The sequence below is a fragment of the Xenopus tropicalis genome, chromosome 8 (assembly GCF_000004195.4).
Source record: "Xenopus tropicalis strain Nigerian chromosome 8, UCB_Xtro_10.0, whole genome shotgun sequence".
NCBI classification, from domain to species: domain Eukaryota; kingdom Metazoa; phylum Chordata; class Amphibia; order Anura; family Pipidae; genus Xenopus; species Xenopus tropicalis.
The window spans coordinates 138,903,860-138,920,900 of record NC_030684.2 but is presented as its reverse complement, the minus strand read 5'-3'; the positions used below and the strand labels follow the sequence as shown (position 1 = coordinate 138,920,900).

The following is a 17,041-nucleotide window of genomic DNA, read 5'->3' as shown; positions in this document are numbered from 1 at the left end:
GCCCCAGTGAGTGAGTGAGGGGTCCGGCTCTGCTACATAAGGAGATATTTATATGGAGAGTAAAGTTCATAGTGACAGGGAGTTGCTTAGAGTTTGCTGAAGCTTTAGGTGCTGCACAGAATTCACTAACTGTCCCACTGAGCCCTGAAATGGCTGCCTACTGGCACCAACATGGAAGCAGATTTCAGGAGCCCATTAAGTACAAGGGGCCCCTATCATTGCTACCAGCTTGGGCTAATGTTGTACCCCACTAATGGTAAGGCTGCAGTTCCAAGGGTATAAGGGCTCCCCGACTGGAACCTTAGCTGCCCCCCTGCCTGACTGTGTAAGTGACTGCTATCTGCCCCCCATTTTATTTCATTTTATTATATTTTCCTATTTCTCTTAAGGCAGGAAACAGAAAGAGGGGCCTTTGTTTGAATAATTATTTCATGTGGTTTAATCTATTTTTTTCATGTTACAGAGCTGTTCAGTCCCCCGCATATAAATGTGAGCCCATACGATTTGATAGAAGGAGATCACATGACCATAACATGTGACACAGAGCTCCGCCCACACAGAGAGACTACAGAGCTGCAGTTTGCTTTCTACAGAAATGGGCACAATGTGCAGGGATTCAGTTTATCCAACCAATATGGAGTCCCCTCAGCTCAGCTGGAGGATTCTGGGAATTATACCTGTGAGGTACAAACTCCAACCGGCAGTGTGAGGAAGAGGAGCAGTGTTGTTACTATCCACATACAGGGTGAGTAATGATTAATGATCAATAGTATCTTATTCGTCATTTAATCAAGCTGAACTGTAATGGTATTTGCCGATAATTGAATATCTGCCCTTTCTTATAATGGCTGATATATACCTTGAGCCGCCATTTTGTGATGGTCTGTGTGCTCCAGGGTTGCCAGATTCATTTTTCCAAACCGGCCAAAGTCCGTTCTAAGACCAGCCCAAAACTATCCAAAATCCACTTCGAAAGTAGCCCAAAATGAAAAAATTCGAAAAAATAAAAGTATATATGGGAAAATATGCCTTTTTAAAGCGTATAATCACTACCCAAGCCCTGTGCCCCCTCTCCAGTTACTGGGATATCTCCCTGCCCCCTGTGCCCAGTCCATGCAGGTTATTGTAGTTTTGCTACTTCAGGTTAAGCCTGAAAACAAAAAAGAGGAATAAAAAAGGGAGCTTCTGTCTATACTGCCAAATTGCATGCTGGGTATTGTAGTTTTATATTCATCCTTCCATATAGTAAAACCATATAAATGGATTTACTATATGGAATATAATAGTGTAGGGGACTGAAGGTTCAGGTTCCGTTTATTGCAGGCAGTCCCCTAAATTGTTGGATGGCTAATCAGGTCTTAATTCACAGTTGGGAGGGGGAGCTGGCATTCTACTCTTTAAAAGGGAAACCGGCTCTGCCTTTTAGGGTCCCTGTTGGATAAAAGTATGATCCTGGGTGGAGCTAGGCGGTAGAAGTGAGAGCTTGGATCAGGGTAGCTAGCCAGCAGCTTGAAGCTCCAACGAGGAGAATAGAAGGATTAGTAGTCCCGGGCATACCATCTGAAGAGTAGGGACTTAAGTGTACAGACCGAGGGGTGCGTTCCCACCTAGACTGAGGTTTGTGGAGCTGACGGATAATGTGAGGAGCTGATTGTTCTGTCTCTTTGTGTTATTCTGTAGGAGCTGCAGCCAGACCGGTGCTTTCCGTCTCCCCAAACTGGGCCCCGATACTCACTGGTGATTCTGTAAATCTGACCTGTAACGGGGCCCGTCCTGCACAAGGGAATGAGAGCTATACCTGGTACAGGGGCAATAGCCAGAGGACTGGTGTGGAACGGCAGACGTATGTGATCCACAGGGCCAGGAGAGAACAAAGTGGGAGGTACCAGTGCCAGATCGATGCCGGCGACAGAAGTGCCGCCTTCCAGCTGACAGTTAGTGATGGTGAGTTCTGCTCTGAGAGTGCCCACTAATGATAGAAATGTTTGACCCTTAGGGGCCCGTTTAGAGGGTCAGGAAGGGGTTTATTTGATCCCTATGAGACAATTCTTTTTGATGACAGAAGCAATTCTTTTGGCAAGAGACAATTGTTTTTGATGAGAGAGACAATTCTTTTGGCGAGAGACAATTCTTTTTGATGAGAGAGACAATTCTTTTGGCGAGAGACAATTGTTTTTGACGAGAGAGAATTCTTTTGGTGAGAGACAATTCTTTTTGATGAGAGAGACAATTCTTTTTGATGAGAGAGACAATTCTTTTGGCAAGAGACAATTCTTTTTGACAAGAGAGACCATTCTTTTGGCGAGAGACAATTCTTTTTGATGAGAGAGACAATAATTTTTGATGAGAAAGACAATTCTTTTGGCAAGAGACACATTTTTTTGACAAGAGAGACAATTCTTTTGGTGAGAGACAATACTTTTGGCGAGAGACAATTCTTTTTGACGAGAAAGACAATTCTTTTTAATGAGAGAGACAATTCTTTTTGATGATAAAGACAATTCCTTTGGCAAGAGACACATTTTTTTGACGAGAGAGACAATTCTTTTTGACGAGACAGACAATTCTTTTGGCGAAAGACAATTCTTTTGATGAGAGAGACAATTCTTTTTGATGCTATATAGCTTTGTCAATCATGACCCACTACTGTAAGTAATTATATTTATTTAACACATTGGCACCCCCAGTAAATTTGGGTTGACAACAGAGACAATTCTTTTGGCGAGAGACAATTCTTTTTGACAAGAGAGACAATTCTTTTCTTTTTGATGAGAGACACAATTCTTTTGCTGAGAGACAATTCTTTTTAATGAGAGAGACAATTCTTTTGATAAGAGAGACAATTCTTTTTGATGTGAGAGACAATTCTTTTGGCGAGAGACAATTATTTTTGATGCGAGAGACAATTCTTTTGGTGAGAGACAATTCTTTTTGATGAGAGAGACAATTCTTTTGGCAAAATACATTTTGTGATGAGAGAGACAATTCTTTTGGCGAGAGACAATTCTTTTGGCAAGAGACACATTTTTTTGACGAGAGAGACAATTCTTTTGGCAAGAGACAATTATTTTTGACAAGAGAGACAATTCTTTTGGCAAGAGACAATTCTTTTTGATGAGAGAGACAATTCTTTTTGATGAGAAAGAAAATTCTTTTGGCAAGAGACAATTCTTTTTGATGAGAGAGACAATTCTTTTTGATGAGAAAGAAAATTCTTTTGGCAAGAGACAATTCTTTTTGAGGAGAGAGACAATTCTTTTGGCGAAAGACAATTCTTTTGACGAGAGAGACAATTATTTTTGATGCGAGAGACAATTATTTTGTGAGAGACAATTCTTTTTGATGCAAGAGACAATTCTTTTGTGAGAGACAATTCTTTTTGATGCAAGAGACAATTCTTTTGTGAGAGACAATTCTTTTTGATGCAAGAGACAATTCTTTTGTGAGAGACAATTCTTTTTGATGCAAGAGACAATTCTTTTGATGCTATATAGCTTTGTCAATCATGACCCACTACTGTAAGTAATTATACTTATCTAACACATTGGCACCCCCAGTAAATTTGGGTTGACTTGTCCTTTAACAGTGCCCATTCCTTTTATACCTATCCTAATCATTTAGTGCTTTTCTTAATGTTTTTCTGTTATTATACATTTCCTCAAATAAAGAAACAATAAACCCCGCCTTGTTTATTTTAGAAAAGCTCATCCTGCAGGCGCCCCCTGGTGTCCATGAGGGGGATGAACTGATTCTCAGATGTCACCACCCCCCTGATTATCGTACAAGTGACACAACGTTTGAATTCCGGGAGGAGCCAATAAATCGCTCCCTGGGGTCGGACTCTGTTCTCCCACTCGGGAAGGCGCAGGCGAATATGTCCGGGCCCTACAGATGCAAAACCAAACTGTATGATAAGTTCCACGATATCACTCACAATTACACATCTCCTGTGGAACATCTTTCAGTTACGGGTAAATATACATCTGTCATCCCTGCTTCCATTTTCAATATTGATCAATATTTTTCATCAGGAACCCCAAAAACCTTTAAAACCATAATGCTCTACCTATTCTTATGCAGCAACATAAAGATACAGGTTAGACACCTATGGGGTAATGTAATGAAGGTCTAACATTTGCCCGCATCTAGTCACCCATAGCAACCAATAAAATGGCTGTTTTCAAACAGCTGACCAGCAAACGCAGCATTTTATTGGTTGCTATGGGTTACTAGGCAAGTGGCAAACTTTAGATCATTTATTACATTCCCGATTCAAGGTATTCAGTATGGGCAGGAGAATGTATGAGCTGTTTGACTCTCCCACCTGCCCCTTCCAAATATGTTGTGATTACTTGTTCATATTCTGTAATATTATATTAATGTTACGTAAATAAATTAAAAATAAAATTCCAGCTAAATTATTTTCATTTCAGAGCTGTTCAGTCCCCCACAAATAAAAGTGAGGCCAGATCAGGTGACAGAAGGAGATCACATGACCATAACATGTGACACAGAGCTCCGCCCACACAGAGAGACTACAGAGCTGCAGATTGCTTTCTACAGAAATGGGCACAATGTGCAGGGATTCAACTCATCCAACCAATATGGAGTCCCCTCAGCTCAGCTGGAGGATTCTGGGAAATATACCTGTGAGGTACAAACTCCAACCGGCAGTGTGAGGAAGAGGAGCAGCATGGTGCATATCCACATACAGGGTGAGCAGGAATAATTACAATTATCATTTAAACTGGTAATAATAGTTCTCTGTAAATTCTTGCAATCAGCAATTTTTCATTTTTTTTCAGAGCTCTTCTCTTACCCACAAATAAATGTGAGCTCAGATCAGGTGACAGAAGGGGATCACATGACCATAACATGTGGCACAGAGCTCCGCCCACACAGAGAGACTACAGAGCTGCAGTTTGCTTTCTACAGAAATGGGCACAATGTGCAGGGATTCAGTTTATCCAACCAATATGAAGTCCCCTCAGCTCAGCTGGAGGATTCTGGGAATTATACCTGTGAGGTACAGACTCCAACCGGCAGTGTGAGGAAGAGGAGCAGCATGGCACATATCCACATACAGGGTGAGTAAGCGATAATTTAAAGCAGAATTTTTCTGGCCTACGTGGTGGAGGGCTGATAATGGAAGCCAGTTTTGACCGCTCCCCTTTTAAACCACACCCACTTCAAACCACACCAATGTTTTTACAAGAGCTTTTAAGACCATACCCAGTATATAATTACACACCTTAGGGACCATATAATGACTATTTCCAAATGCTAACAAACTTCCAGAACAAACCCCTGCCAGCTTCACCTCCCACAGGCAGCATAGGGCAGGCAGAATACTGCCTGTGTGTGCCATACTCTGCCTTCCCCACCCTGCCTGTGTGTGCCATACTCTGCCTGCCCTATGCTGCCTGTGTGTCCCATACTCTGCCTGCCCAATGCTGCCTGTGTGTGCCATACCCTGCCTGTTCTATGCTGCCTGTGTGTCATACTCTGCCTGCCCTAGCTGCCTGTGTGTGCCATACTCTGCCTGCCCTACCTGTGTGTGCAATATTCTGCCTGCCCTATGCTGCCTGTGTGTGCCATACTCTGCCTGCTCTATGCTGCCTGTGTGTGTCATACTCTGCCTGCCCTATGCTGACTGTGTGTGCCATACTCTGCCTGCTCTATGCTGCCTGTGTGTGCCATACTCTGCCTGCCCTACCCTGTCCATGTGTGCAATACTCTGCCTGCCCTATGCTGCCTGTGTGTGCCATACTCTGCCTGCCCTACCCTGCCTGTGTGTGCCATACTCTGCCTGCCCTATGCTGCCTGTGTGTGCCATACTCTGCCTGCTCTATGCTGCCTGTGTGTGTCATACTCTGCCTGCCCTAGCTGCCTGTGTGTGCCATACTCTGCCTGCCCTACCTGTGTGTGCAATATTCTGCCTGCCCTATGCTGCCTGTGTGTGCCATACTCTGCCTGCTCTATGCTGCCTGTGTGTGTCATACTCTGCCTGCCCTATGCTGACTGTGTGTGCCATACTCTGCCTGCTCTATGCTGCCTGTGTGTGCCATACTCTGCCTGCCCTACCCTGTCCATGTGTGCAATACTCTGCCTGCCCTATGCTGCCTGTGTGTGCCATACTCTGCCTGCCCTACCCTGCCTGTGTGTGCCATACTCTGCCTGCCCTATGCTGCCTGTGTGTGCCATACTCTGCCTGCTCTATGCTGCCTGTGTGTGTCATACTCTGCCTGCCCTAGCTGCCTGTGTGTGCCATACTCTGCCTGCCCTACCTGTGTGTGCAATATTCTGCCTGCCCTATGCTGCCTGTGTGTGTGCCATATTTTGCCTGCCCCATGCTGCCTGCGTGTGCCATACTCTGCCTGCCCTATGCTGCCTGTGTGTGCCATACTCTGCCTTCCCCACCCTGCCTGTGTGTGCCATACTCTGCCTGCCCTACCCTTCCTGTGTGTGCCATACTCTGCCTGCCCTATGCTGCCTGTGTGTGCCATACTCTGCCTGCTCTATGCTGCCTGTGTCTGCCATACTCTGCCTGCTTTATGCTGCCTGTGTGTGCCATACTCTGCCTGCCCTACCCTGTCTATGTTTGCCATACTCTGCCTGCCCTATGCTGCCTGTGTGTGCCATACTCTACCTGCCCTACCCTGTATATGTTTGCCATACTCTGCCTGCCCTATGTTGCCTGTGTGTGCCATACTCTGCCTGCCCTATGCTGCCTGTGTGTGCCATACTCTGCCTGCCCTATTCAGAACAGTGATCTTGATAATATTATGAAACTAAACCACAGATTGGCTCACAAATAGTGCAAATAGTCTTCGTAATAATATACTGAAACATAAATACAAAATATAACACATTACAGAAAGCGCTTAGTTCTTCTATTCTATCATATTAATCTACAAAATTTTGTTTCAACTAAATATACTTTATTTTTTATTTACAGAATTATTCAACAACACACAAATAAAAGTGAGTTCAGATCAGGTGACAGAAGGAGATCACATGACCATAACATGTGACACAAAGCTCAGCCCACACAGAGAGACTACAGAGCTGCTGTTTGCTTTCTACAGAAATGGGCACAATGTGCAGGGATTCAGTTCATCCAACCAATATGGAGTCCCCTCAGCTCAGCTGGAGGATTCTGGGAATTATACCTGTGAGGTACAGACTCCAACCGGCAGTGTGAGGAAGAGGAGCAATGTATTGTATATCCACATACAGGGTGAGAATATCCACATATTTGTATGACTGTTTTTGCCTTGTTTCTGTTGTAGCTTATTACCCCTAGGGGCAAGGCAAGTTTTTGTGACAGAATCCGAATGCATTTGTGCTTCATACCCAGCAATATGGTTCGGTTTAACTCATTTAAAGCCTATTGTATAGTTCACAGCCAATAGACTAGGCTTTTCAGAGACTTTTCATTGACTTGTATGTCTGAGGGCTGACTAGAACATGTATATAATGCTTGTATTGTGTTCTAATGGGTTTTTGTTTTTTTTTTCAACAACTTTTTATGTAAAATGTAAGTGTTGTTACTGATAATGTCCACTAGAGGGCAGAGATGCTAAAAAAAATGGTCTAGAAAAGAAGAGAACTCATAAAAGTATAAGCCATAGAGAGACTTGGCATGGATTGTAAGCTCTGTGAGGCAGGGATTCCTTCCTAATGTGTCTTTTTACCACGTGGCACTCAGTAGTTGTACTACACAGCCACCATGATTATTTTGTTTTTTTAATCATTATCTGTTTCAGAGCTGTTCTCTACCCCACAAATAAAAGTGAGGCCAAATCCGGCAAGAGAAGGAGATCACATGATCATAACATGTGACACAGAGCTCAGCCCACACAGAGAGACTACAGAGCTGCAGTTTGCTTTCTACAGAAATGGGCACAATGAGCAGAGATTCAGTTTATACAACAAATATGGAGTCCCCTCAGCTCAGCTGGAGGATTCTGGGAATTATACCTGTGAGGTACAAACTCCAACCGGCAGTGTGAGGAAGAGGAGCAGCATGGTGCATATCCACATACAGGGTGAGCATATATAACTCTAGCTGTGTGTATCTAGCACTTCTCAAAAAGTGGGATCCGACATCATGTCCTTCTGTTAGTGTAGATGGCTATAAAGGGAGTTGAGAGTTTTAGGAGCACAGCAAGCAGTCTTGGGATCCCACATGATGTTTGTTCAGGTTCTTCCATTAGTAAAGTTGACTATTATGGGAATTGTTTGTGTGTTGAAGGCACAACTAGCAGTCTTGGGATCACAAGTGAGTCCAGTTTCTTCTGTTAGTAAAGTTGACTATAATGAGAATGTTGAGGGCACAACAAGCCTTCTTGAGATCACTTATCACATTGGGTTTGGTCCATTCTTGTATTTAACATGAATTATAATCTACCGCAGAGCTCTTCAACCCCTACAACACTTTTTTTTGGAACTTCACTCCTACGTAAGCTCCATCAAGGATGAACTTGTGATAACTGGTCCTGCAGTGTGTCTTATGAGAAACTTGTTCCCAAGCTAAATACACACAGCCAGCAATCTTGGGATCACACATGATGTTTGTTCAGGTTCTTCCGTTAGTAAAGTTGACTATTACGGGAGTAGTTTGTGTGTTGAAGGCACAACTAGCAGTCTTGGGATCACAAGGGATATGAGTCCAGTTTCTTCTGTTAGTAAAGTTGACTATTACGGGAGTAGTTTGTGTGTTGAAGGCACAACTAGCAGTCTTGGGATCACAAGGGATATGAGTCCAGTTTCTTCTGTTAGTAAAGTTGACTATAATGAGAATTGTGTGTTGAGGACACAACAAGCCATCTTTAGAGCACTTATCACATTGGCTTTGGTCCGTTCTTGTATTTAACAGGAATTATAATCTACCGCAGAGCTCTTCAACCCCTACAACACTTTTTTGGAACTTCATTCCTACGTAAGCTCCATCAAGGATGAACTTGTGATAACTGGTCCTGCTGTGTGTCTTATGAGAAACTTGTTCTCAAGCTAAATACACACAGAAGGCAATCTTGGGATCACACATGATGTTTGTTCAGGTTCTTCCGTTAGTAAAGTTGACTATTGTGGGAGTAGTTTGTGTGTTGAAGGCACTACTAGTAGTCTTGGGATCACAAGTGATGTGAGTCCAGTTTCTTCTGTTAGTAAAGTTGACTATTACGGGATTAGTTTGTGTGTTGAAGGCACAACTAGCAATCTTCGGATCACAAGTGATGTGAGTCCAGTTTCTTCTGTTAGTAAAGTTGACTATTGTGGGAGTAGTTTGTGTGTTGAAGGCACAACTAGCAGTCTTGGGATCACAAGTGATGTTAGTCAAGTTTCTTCTGTTAGTAAAGTTGACTATTGTGGGAGTAGTTTGTGTGTTGAAGGCACAACTAGCAGTCTTGGGATCACAAGTGAGGTGAGTCCAGTTTCTTCTGTTAGTAAAGTTGACTATAATGAGAATGTTGAGGGCACAACAAGCCGTCATGAGATCACTTATCACATTGGGTTTGGTCCTTTCTTGTATTTAACAGGAATTATAATCTACTGCAGAACTCCTCAACCCCTACAACACTTTTTTTTGGAACTTCACTCCTACGTAAGCTCAAAACAAAGAAACGCTCTTGAGAATCTCCCATCCCATGTCACAGAAGAAAGTATGAATTGGCCTGTTCCATTCTCTAGATCATTTCCCAACAAACCTCTCTAGAAGTGAGGAAGAGAGTTGACCCACTTAAGAACGGCCAATCCTAAGGTTTTCATGCAGATCTTTATTTTCTGGGCCAAAACTGGGTCTACCATAGGCAAGACCTTCCTTCAGAAGCAACCATCCTAACACGGCAAGACTGAAATTGCAATGTGTGGCATCCACAGTGGTTTTGGCAAGGTTACTTTTGTACACTGAGGTCACCTAGCCATCTAGTCTAGTATAAATGGATGGATCATAGTTTGAAAATGTCCTTCAGAGGAACATGCAACAAGCAGATGCTACCAACATCTACAAAATTTTCTCACCGGGTCTAATACCGTGAGACCTAGTGAAGATGGAGCATTTCATTAATATTATGGAAGCTTCTAGAGAACTTTTTTGCTTGAATGAGCCTCAGCAGTGAGTTTGCCATTTGATACACCCATCTAGTCTAGTATAAGCATAGCTTGAAAATGTCAGAGGAACATGCAACAAGCAGATGCTACCAACATCTACAAAATGTTCTCACCGGGTCTAATATGGTGAGACCTAGTGAAGATGGAGCATTTCATTAATATTTTGAAACCTTCTAGAGAACTTTTTTGCTTGAATGGAGCCTCAGCAGTGCCATTTGATACACCCGTCTAGTCTAGTACAGTATAAGCATTGCTTGGAAATCTCCTCCTAAGCCATTACCATTCAGAGGAACCTGAAGAGGCTCAAAATCTACAAAATGTTCTCACTGGGTCTAATACGGCGAGACCTAGTGAAGATGGAGCATTTCATTAATATTATGGAACTTTCTAGAGAACTTTTTTGCTTGAATGAGCCTCAGCCGTGCCATTTGATACACCCGTCTAGTCTAGTATAAGCATAGCTTGAAAATGTCCTCCTAAGCCATTACCATTCAGAGGAACCTGAAGAGGCTACAAATAAATACTTTGGGCAATAGAAGGTTATTGACTGTGGTTAAATCTGAATTCTTTCCGTTACAGCTCTGCTCACGAAACCCCAGATAATACTGAGTTCAAAGCCTTTGGCTGAAGGAGATGAAATGACCATAACCTGTGATCCTAACCTTGGCAATATTAGGAATAGTACGGAGTTGCAGTTTGCCTTCTTCAAAAACGGGTTGATTGTACAGGGATTCAATGACTCCAGTAACTACACAGTCCCATCAGCTCAGCTAGAGGAGTCTGGGAATTACACCTGCGAAGTGAAGAAGAGAAGCTCAGTGTCGCAAATCCAGGTAGAAGGTGAGGGACATGAATCTCCTTTCTATATTCTGTATCTGTATGAAGTCTTTTCAAAGTCTCTTCAAAATATACATACGTGTTATAAATGTATTTAAAAATGTCAGCTGCCAGCTGTCATATGTTGCCTGAGGCGGGGCAAGCAATTACTTTCACTTTCCATTCAGCACTTCCTAGATATTATAATTTATAAGTAATTATAAACTATATAACTGCTATTTAATTATTTGCTAACATTATCTGTTTCAGAGTTGTTCAGTACCCCACAAATAAAAGTGAGGCCAGATCAGGTGACACAAGGTGATCACATGACCATAACGTGTGACACAAAGCTCCGCCCACACAGAGAGACTACAGAGCTGCAGTTTGCTTTCTACAGAAATGGGCACAATGTGCAGGGATTCAGTTTATCCAACCAATATGGAGTCCCCTCAGCTCAGCTGGAGGATTCTGGGAATTATACCTGTGAGGTACAAACTCCAACCGGCAGTGTGAGGAAGAGGAGCAAAGTGTCACATATTGAAATACAGGGTGAGTAAAGTTTTAATACTACCTATTAGTCATACCATACATACTCTAGAACAGACTATTGGGGTTCAAGTCCATTTTTGTGGTCCAACAACTGGCCAGGGCCCCCTTACTTATATATATATCAGACATGTGGCCTGCGGGGTGGGCAGTTGGTTGGAGGTAAGTAGGTGTACAAGCCCACTGTCCCTTAATTGTGTGACTAAAGAAGGATCCAGTATGCACTGGGCCACATTGATGCAAAGGATATTGGTTGAGACCAGTGATGAGCGAATCTGTCCCGTTTCGCTTTGCCGAAAAATTCGCGAAACGGCGGAAATGTCGCACAACAAAAAAAATTGGCGCCTGCGGCTATTCTTTTGTCGCCCGCAGCTATTCTTTCATTGCGCGGCTATTATTTTGTTGCGCGGATATTATTTTGTCGCCCGTGGCTATTATTTTGTCGCAAGGCTATTATTTCATCGCCCGTGGCTATTATTTTGTTGCGCGGCTATTATTTCATCGCCCGCGGCTATTATTTTGTTGCGTGGCTATTATTTCATCGCCCGCGGCTATTCTTTCATCGCGCGGCTATTATTTTGTCGCCCGCGGCTATTCTTTCATCGCGCGGCTATTATTTTGTCGCCCGTGGCTATTCTTTCATCGCGCGGCTATTATTTTGTCGCCCGCGGCTATTATTTTGTTGCGCGGCTATTATTTCGGCGCCCACGGCTATTATTTCGGCGCCCGCGGCTATTATTTTGTTGCGCGGCTATTATTTCATCGCCCGTGGCTATTATTTTGTTGCACGGCTATTATTTCGTCAATTTTTGGACATGCAACTAATTTTTTCATCCGTTTCGCGAAACGCGGAAATTCACAGCGAATCGATGCCTGGCGAAACATTTCGCCCATCACTAGTTGAGACTATAGAGCACATAACCGTGCTAGGTATAAAGAAGAGAACTGCCCAAACACATCCCCACCCCACAGGCTGTAGAAGACTGTCTACAGGGTGTAGAACATCTATCGTTTTATTTCTTAAAAGGAGCTGTGGAGTCTCAAGATGGGGGCACTACAGACAGTCCGCCATATTTGAATAAAAGTAAAAAAGGTAAGTTGATGAGACGTTCTTAGCAACAGAAGTCTAAAATGGCCTAGTGTAGGTAAATTTCAGGTTACACTTGGGTGGGGCCTTGGTTAATATGCCGGCACTGTATGAAAAATGAAAGGTGTCTTTAACTGGGCAGGGGTCTTGAACCAAAGAAGACTTTAAAGGAGAAGGAAAGGTAAAAACTCAGTAAGCTTTATCAGAAAGGTCTATAGTGAAATGCTGCACTGACTTCTCTGTCAAAAGATTTCTTGTGTCTGTAATTCATGTGCCAGAGACACGCAGCTCTCTCCCCTCACCTGCCCCCCCTCCCCAAGAATGCTAAGAACTCACTCCCCCCCCCTTAGGAATGTGGATCTGAGCCAATCAGCAGGAAGCTGACTCATAGGGGCCGATTTACTAATCCACAAACGGATCGAAAGCGTCCGAATGCGTTTGTTTCGCAATGATCGGTATTTTGCAATTTTTCCGTCGCCGGCGCAACTTTTTCGTAGCCGTTACGGCTTGCGCGAATTGTCGCGACTTTTTCGTAGCCGACGCGAAAAAATCGGAAAGGTTTGCCCGCCGTTTACTAGCGCTCAATACGAAAAAGTCGCGACAATTTGCGCAATTCGTAACAGCTACGAAAAAGTCGCAACAATTCACGCAATTCGTAACGGCTATGAAAAAGTCGCGAAAATTCGCGCAATTCGTAGCAGCTACGAAAAAGTTGCGACAATTCGCGGAAAAAGTCGCGACGGCGATGAAAAAAGTTGCAATATGTTAGTTTCCAATCCGATTTTTTCCCATTCGGGATTCAGATTCGTGGATTAGCAAATCAGCCCCATAGCCTTACTAACTGAGCATGTACACCGGTCTGAGTGTCTGTGCAGGAGTGAGGCATTATGGGAACTTTCTCTACCCAGCTCAGCATTTTTTCTTCCTGTTTGGCTTCAGATCTTCTGAACAGGTGAAATATGGGGAGACTTAAGGGCACTATTGAGACAACTGAAGGTATGCCTGCCTGATTAACTCTTTATTAGCCTTTCCTTCTCCTTTAAATTAGAGATCTCCCTGCTAGGAATGAACACATCTATAGGCCCAGATGGGCTACATCCCAGAATTTCAAAGGAGCATAAGTGTTAACTGCATCTTTAACAGATCTTTTTTTTCTCACTATCTTTAAAAGAAGCTGCTTCTGGAGATGCAAAAAGTGCAAAACGTATTCCAACCCAAACGAATGAGACAATGGGAGATCCAGGTAACTACAAGTCTCTTTAGCACCGATACAGAATGTGTACCCCTACAACTAAATATAGACGAGAGGGTGTAATCAAGCTGGGTTATTGGTACTGGAGCTTCTGACGCCAAAGAAAACACATTAATAGGGCCGGATGGAAGGCTACTCCGCTGCTTATATGGTTATATGGCTAAATTTCTAGCTATAAATGTACCAGGATGCTCACAATTAAATACAATGGGGCCCATTCATGAAAGCATGATAGGAAAAAATTCGGAGTAACCACGATAACTTCTGATGTTCGAAAATGTCACGAAAATTATTTTCCCGGACGAACAAAATTATTGTGGTTGTGATCCGAAAGTCACGAAATTTTGGGATCCGAACAATAGTAAACGGCGCCAAAACCTTTCTGGCTTTGAAACTTCAATGCATGATTTTGGAAGCCTCCCATAGGGCTCACTTTTTCGTGGAAGTAAATTTAAACGATATTATCGTGGTCGATACGAAAAGTTCTATAAATGAGAAAAAATACGATCTTGAAAAAACAAATTTGTGCTATCATGAATGGGCCCCAATGTGTTAATCTTAATAAATAAATGGTCTGGCATCCTTACTTATTGGGGCACATTCATGAAATCACGAGTTTGAATCCCGAATGGGACAAATTCGGATTGGATACGAAAATTTCTGAAGATCTCAAATATCACGAAAAAACGTATTAGTCATGAAATTTTAGTACCGAACGATTGTAAACAGTGGGAAAACCTTTCCGATTTTTTCGCCCAAGCATACAAAAAAGTCGCGCGGGCGCCGAAAAAAGTCACACAAGCGACGAAAAATTCGGCGGAAATATGCTCGGACCGTTCGAATGAACACTCTGAGCGTTTGTGAAAATCTGCCCCATTGAGTTAGAAAGATCAGAGTTAAGTGTAACTATTCCTTTTTATTAGATAACAGCAACAAATGTGGACAAAATGTCCATTATAAACAGGCCTATAGACCCAGAATGCATCTGTCCTAACTGTACCTTTAACAGGTATTTGCACCTTATTTCTCTTTAAAGGAGCTTCTCATGAAGGCAGAACTAACGCAACTGGTGTTTCATCCCAAATGAGGGAGACAAAGGAAGATACAGGTAACCAACAGCCTCTCTAACAACGTTAGTAGGGAAACTTAGCAGCCGACCTGCTCAAAAGAGTAGGGTAATCAGGGTATTGAGATAAAAGTGCTCTTAGAAGCTAAATTACTGTAAAACCATCATGAACGAGACCTAAGCCGAACAAAACAGAGGTAGCTAGTAATATGGCTTAGTAATATGGCTTCCAGGTATCCCCCAATACCATCCCTATAATGTAATCCTACTGTAGATCATCATTTCCACCCAAAGTATACCTGTTATAAATTCTTCCAACTAACAGTGGTGGTGTATCTAAATCCCCCGCTATATGTCTATACTATCCTCTAATGTACAGGGCTTGTAAAGACTAATCATGTCCCCGTTCCAGAGAAAACAACCCCGACCTTGGCACTCTACCCTCATAATTTCAATCGTCCATCTCTTTTACCAGTTTAGTTGCACGTCTCTGCACTTGCCCACCTCAAGGTCATTAAAAAAAAAAGTTAAAAAGCAAAGGACCAAGGACTGACCCCTGCGGTACCCACTAACCACACTGGTCCAATTAGAAAATGTTCCATTTACCCCCACTCTGTGTAATCTATCCTTCAGCCAGTTCTCTATCCAAGTACAAATATTATGTTCCAGACTAATATCCCTTAATTTACCTGGTACTGTATCAAATGCTTTAGCACAGTAGATCACATCCACTGTCATCCCTGAGTCTAAGTTTCTACTCAGCTCCTCAAAGAAGGCAATTAAATTAATCAGCTCATAAAAACCATGCTTGCATCCTTCCCTCTGGCTGTCGTGTGTCGCAACCCCGCCCCTTTCACGTCCCTACCTTGCCCCCCATCAGCCGTTGAAAGATTTTAGAAAGGTGGCAACCCTAAACATACTGTAGTTGGATGGGATTTGCTTCCAATTAAATACCAAAGGGTGGGCACTAATGTTGACTGAGCAAACCTGGCTCACATTGCTATTCCAATCCCTTCCTCAGGAGTTCAGTTGGGTTGATGTGCTGGTCAGTAAAGTTCTTCTTCTCAGATCTCCGATGTTCCATGTTTTGTACCTAGGGCCATTATGGTGCTGAAACAGGAAAGATCCTTCCCCAAATGATTGCCAAAAGTCGGTAGGACAGTATTGTACAGGAGCTGAGATGAGGTGAAATAGATTAATAGTTTCCAAAATGGCTCGTTAGAAACTAAAACAGTTCTAGAATTCTAGAAGTCGAAAACAGGTTAATAAAAAGAAGGCTATGGGGCACATTTACTATGGGTCGAATCCGAGTCCGAATTGGAAAAATCCGATTTGAAAACGAACATTTTGCGACTTTTTCGTATTTTTTGCGATTTTTTCGGCACCTTTACGACTTTTCGGAAATTATCGCGACTTTTTCGTTACCAATACGAAAACGCGAGTTTTTCGTAGCCATTCCGAAAGTTGTGATTTTTTCGTAGCGTTAAAACTTGCGCGAAAAGTTTTGCTTTTTTCGTAGCTTTAAAACTTAAAAGGCGCGACGTTTCGCGCAAGTTTTAACACTACGCAAAAATCGCAACTTTTTGCGCAAGTTTTAACGCTATGAAAAAATCGCAACTTTCGGAATGGCTACGAAAAACTCGCGTTTTTTCGCAAAAATCGTATTGGTAACGAAAAAGTCGCGTCAATTTTCCGAAAAAATCGCAAAATACCGATCATTACGAAAAAAAACGCAATCGGACGCATTCGGCCCGTTCGTGGGTTAGTAAATGTGCCCCTATGTTTCATTATCTCTATACATTGCATCATTGCAGAGCAGCCAGGAGCGTCACTACCCAGTAGGGGAAAGGAGACAAGCAGCCAACTACATTTCCAGCTTGGTGGTACGTATAGAACTGAAAATGACTTCATAGCTATCACATATTTCCTCTACAAAAATACACATATGGGTTTCTTGGAAACAGAGTGTCTACAACAGGGGTGGCCAATACGTCAATCGAGGTCCACCCCCGTGGATTTCTGGTGGACCTCGATGAAGCTGGGGATGCGTAAGTGCTTTCATGCAGTGCTTCCGCATTCCCCAGTCATCGGTTGATCACCGTTGAGAAAGGTCTGGCCACTAGTGATGAGCGAATCTGTTCCGTAACGGCGAAAATGT

The 17,041-nt window shown here is 42.9% G+C and overlaps 1 protein-coding gene across 1 annotated transcript in view; it reads left to right on the top strand.

Annotated features, from left to right (window-relative positions):
• LOC100493237 (Fc receptor-like protein 3) overlaps positions 1-17,041 on the top strand; it is a 29,102-nt gene that overhangs the window by 9,047 nt on the left and 3,014 nt on the right. Inside the window, exons 5-16 of the mRNA XM_031891484.1 lie at positions 464-745; positions 1,681-1,944; positions 3,699-3,971; positions 4,434-4,715; positions 4,806-5,087; positions 6,959-7,240; positions 7,770-8,051; positions 11,200-11,481; positions 12,506-12,571; positions 13,737-13,808; positions 14,854-14,925; positions 16,698-16,766. Of these exons, the coding sequence (XP_031747344.1) occupies positions 464-745; positions 1,681-1,944; positions 3,699-3,971; positions 4,434-4,715; positions 4,806-5,087; positions 6,959-7,240; positions 7,770-8,051; positions 11,200-11,481; positions 12,506-12,571; positions 13,737-13,808; positions 14,854-14,925; positions 16,698-16,766 (2,508 nt within the window). The remainder of the gene's footprint in view (positions 1-463; positions 746-1,680; positions 1,945-3,698; positions 3,972-4,433; positions 4,716-4,805; positions 5,088-6,958; positions 7,241-7,769; positions 8,052-11,199; positions 11,482-12,505; positions 12,572-13,736; positions 13,809-14,853; positions 14,926-16,697; positions 16,767-17,041) is intronic.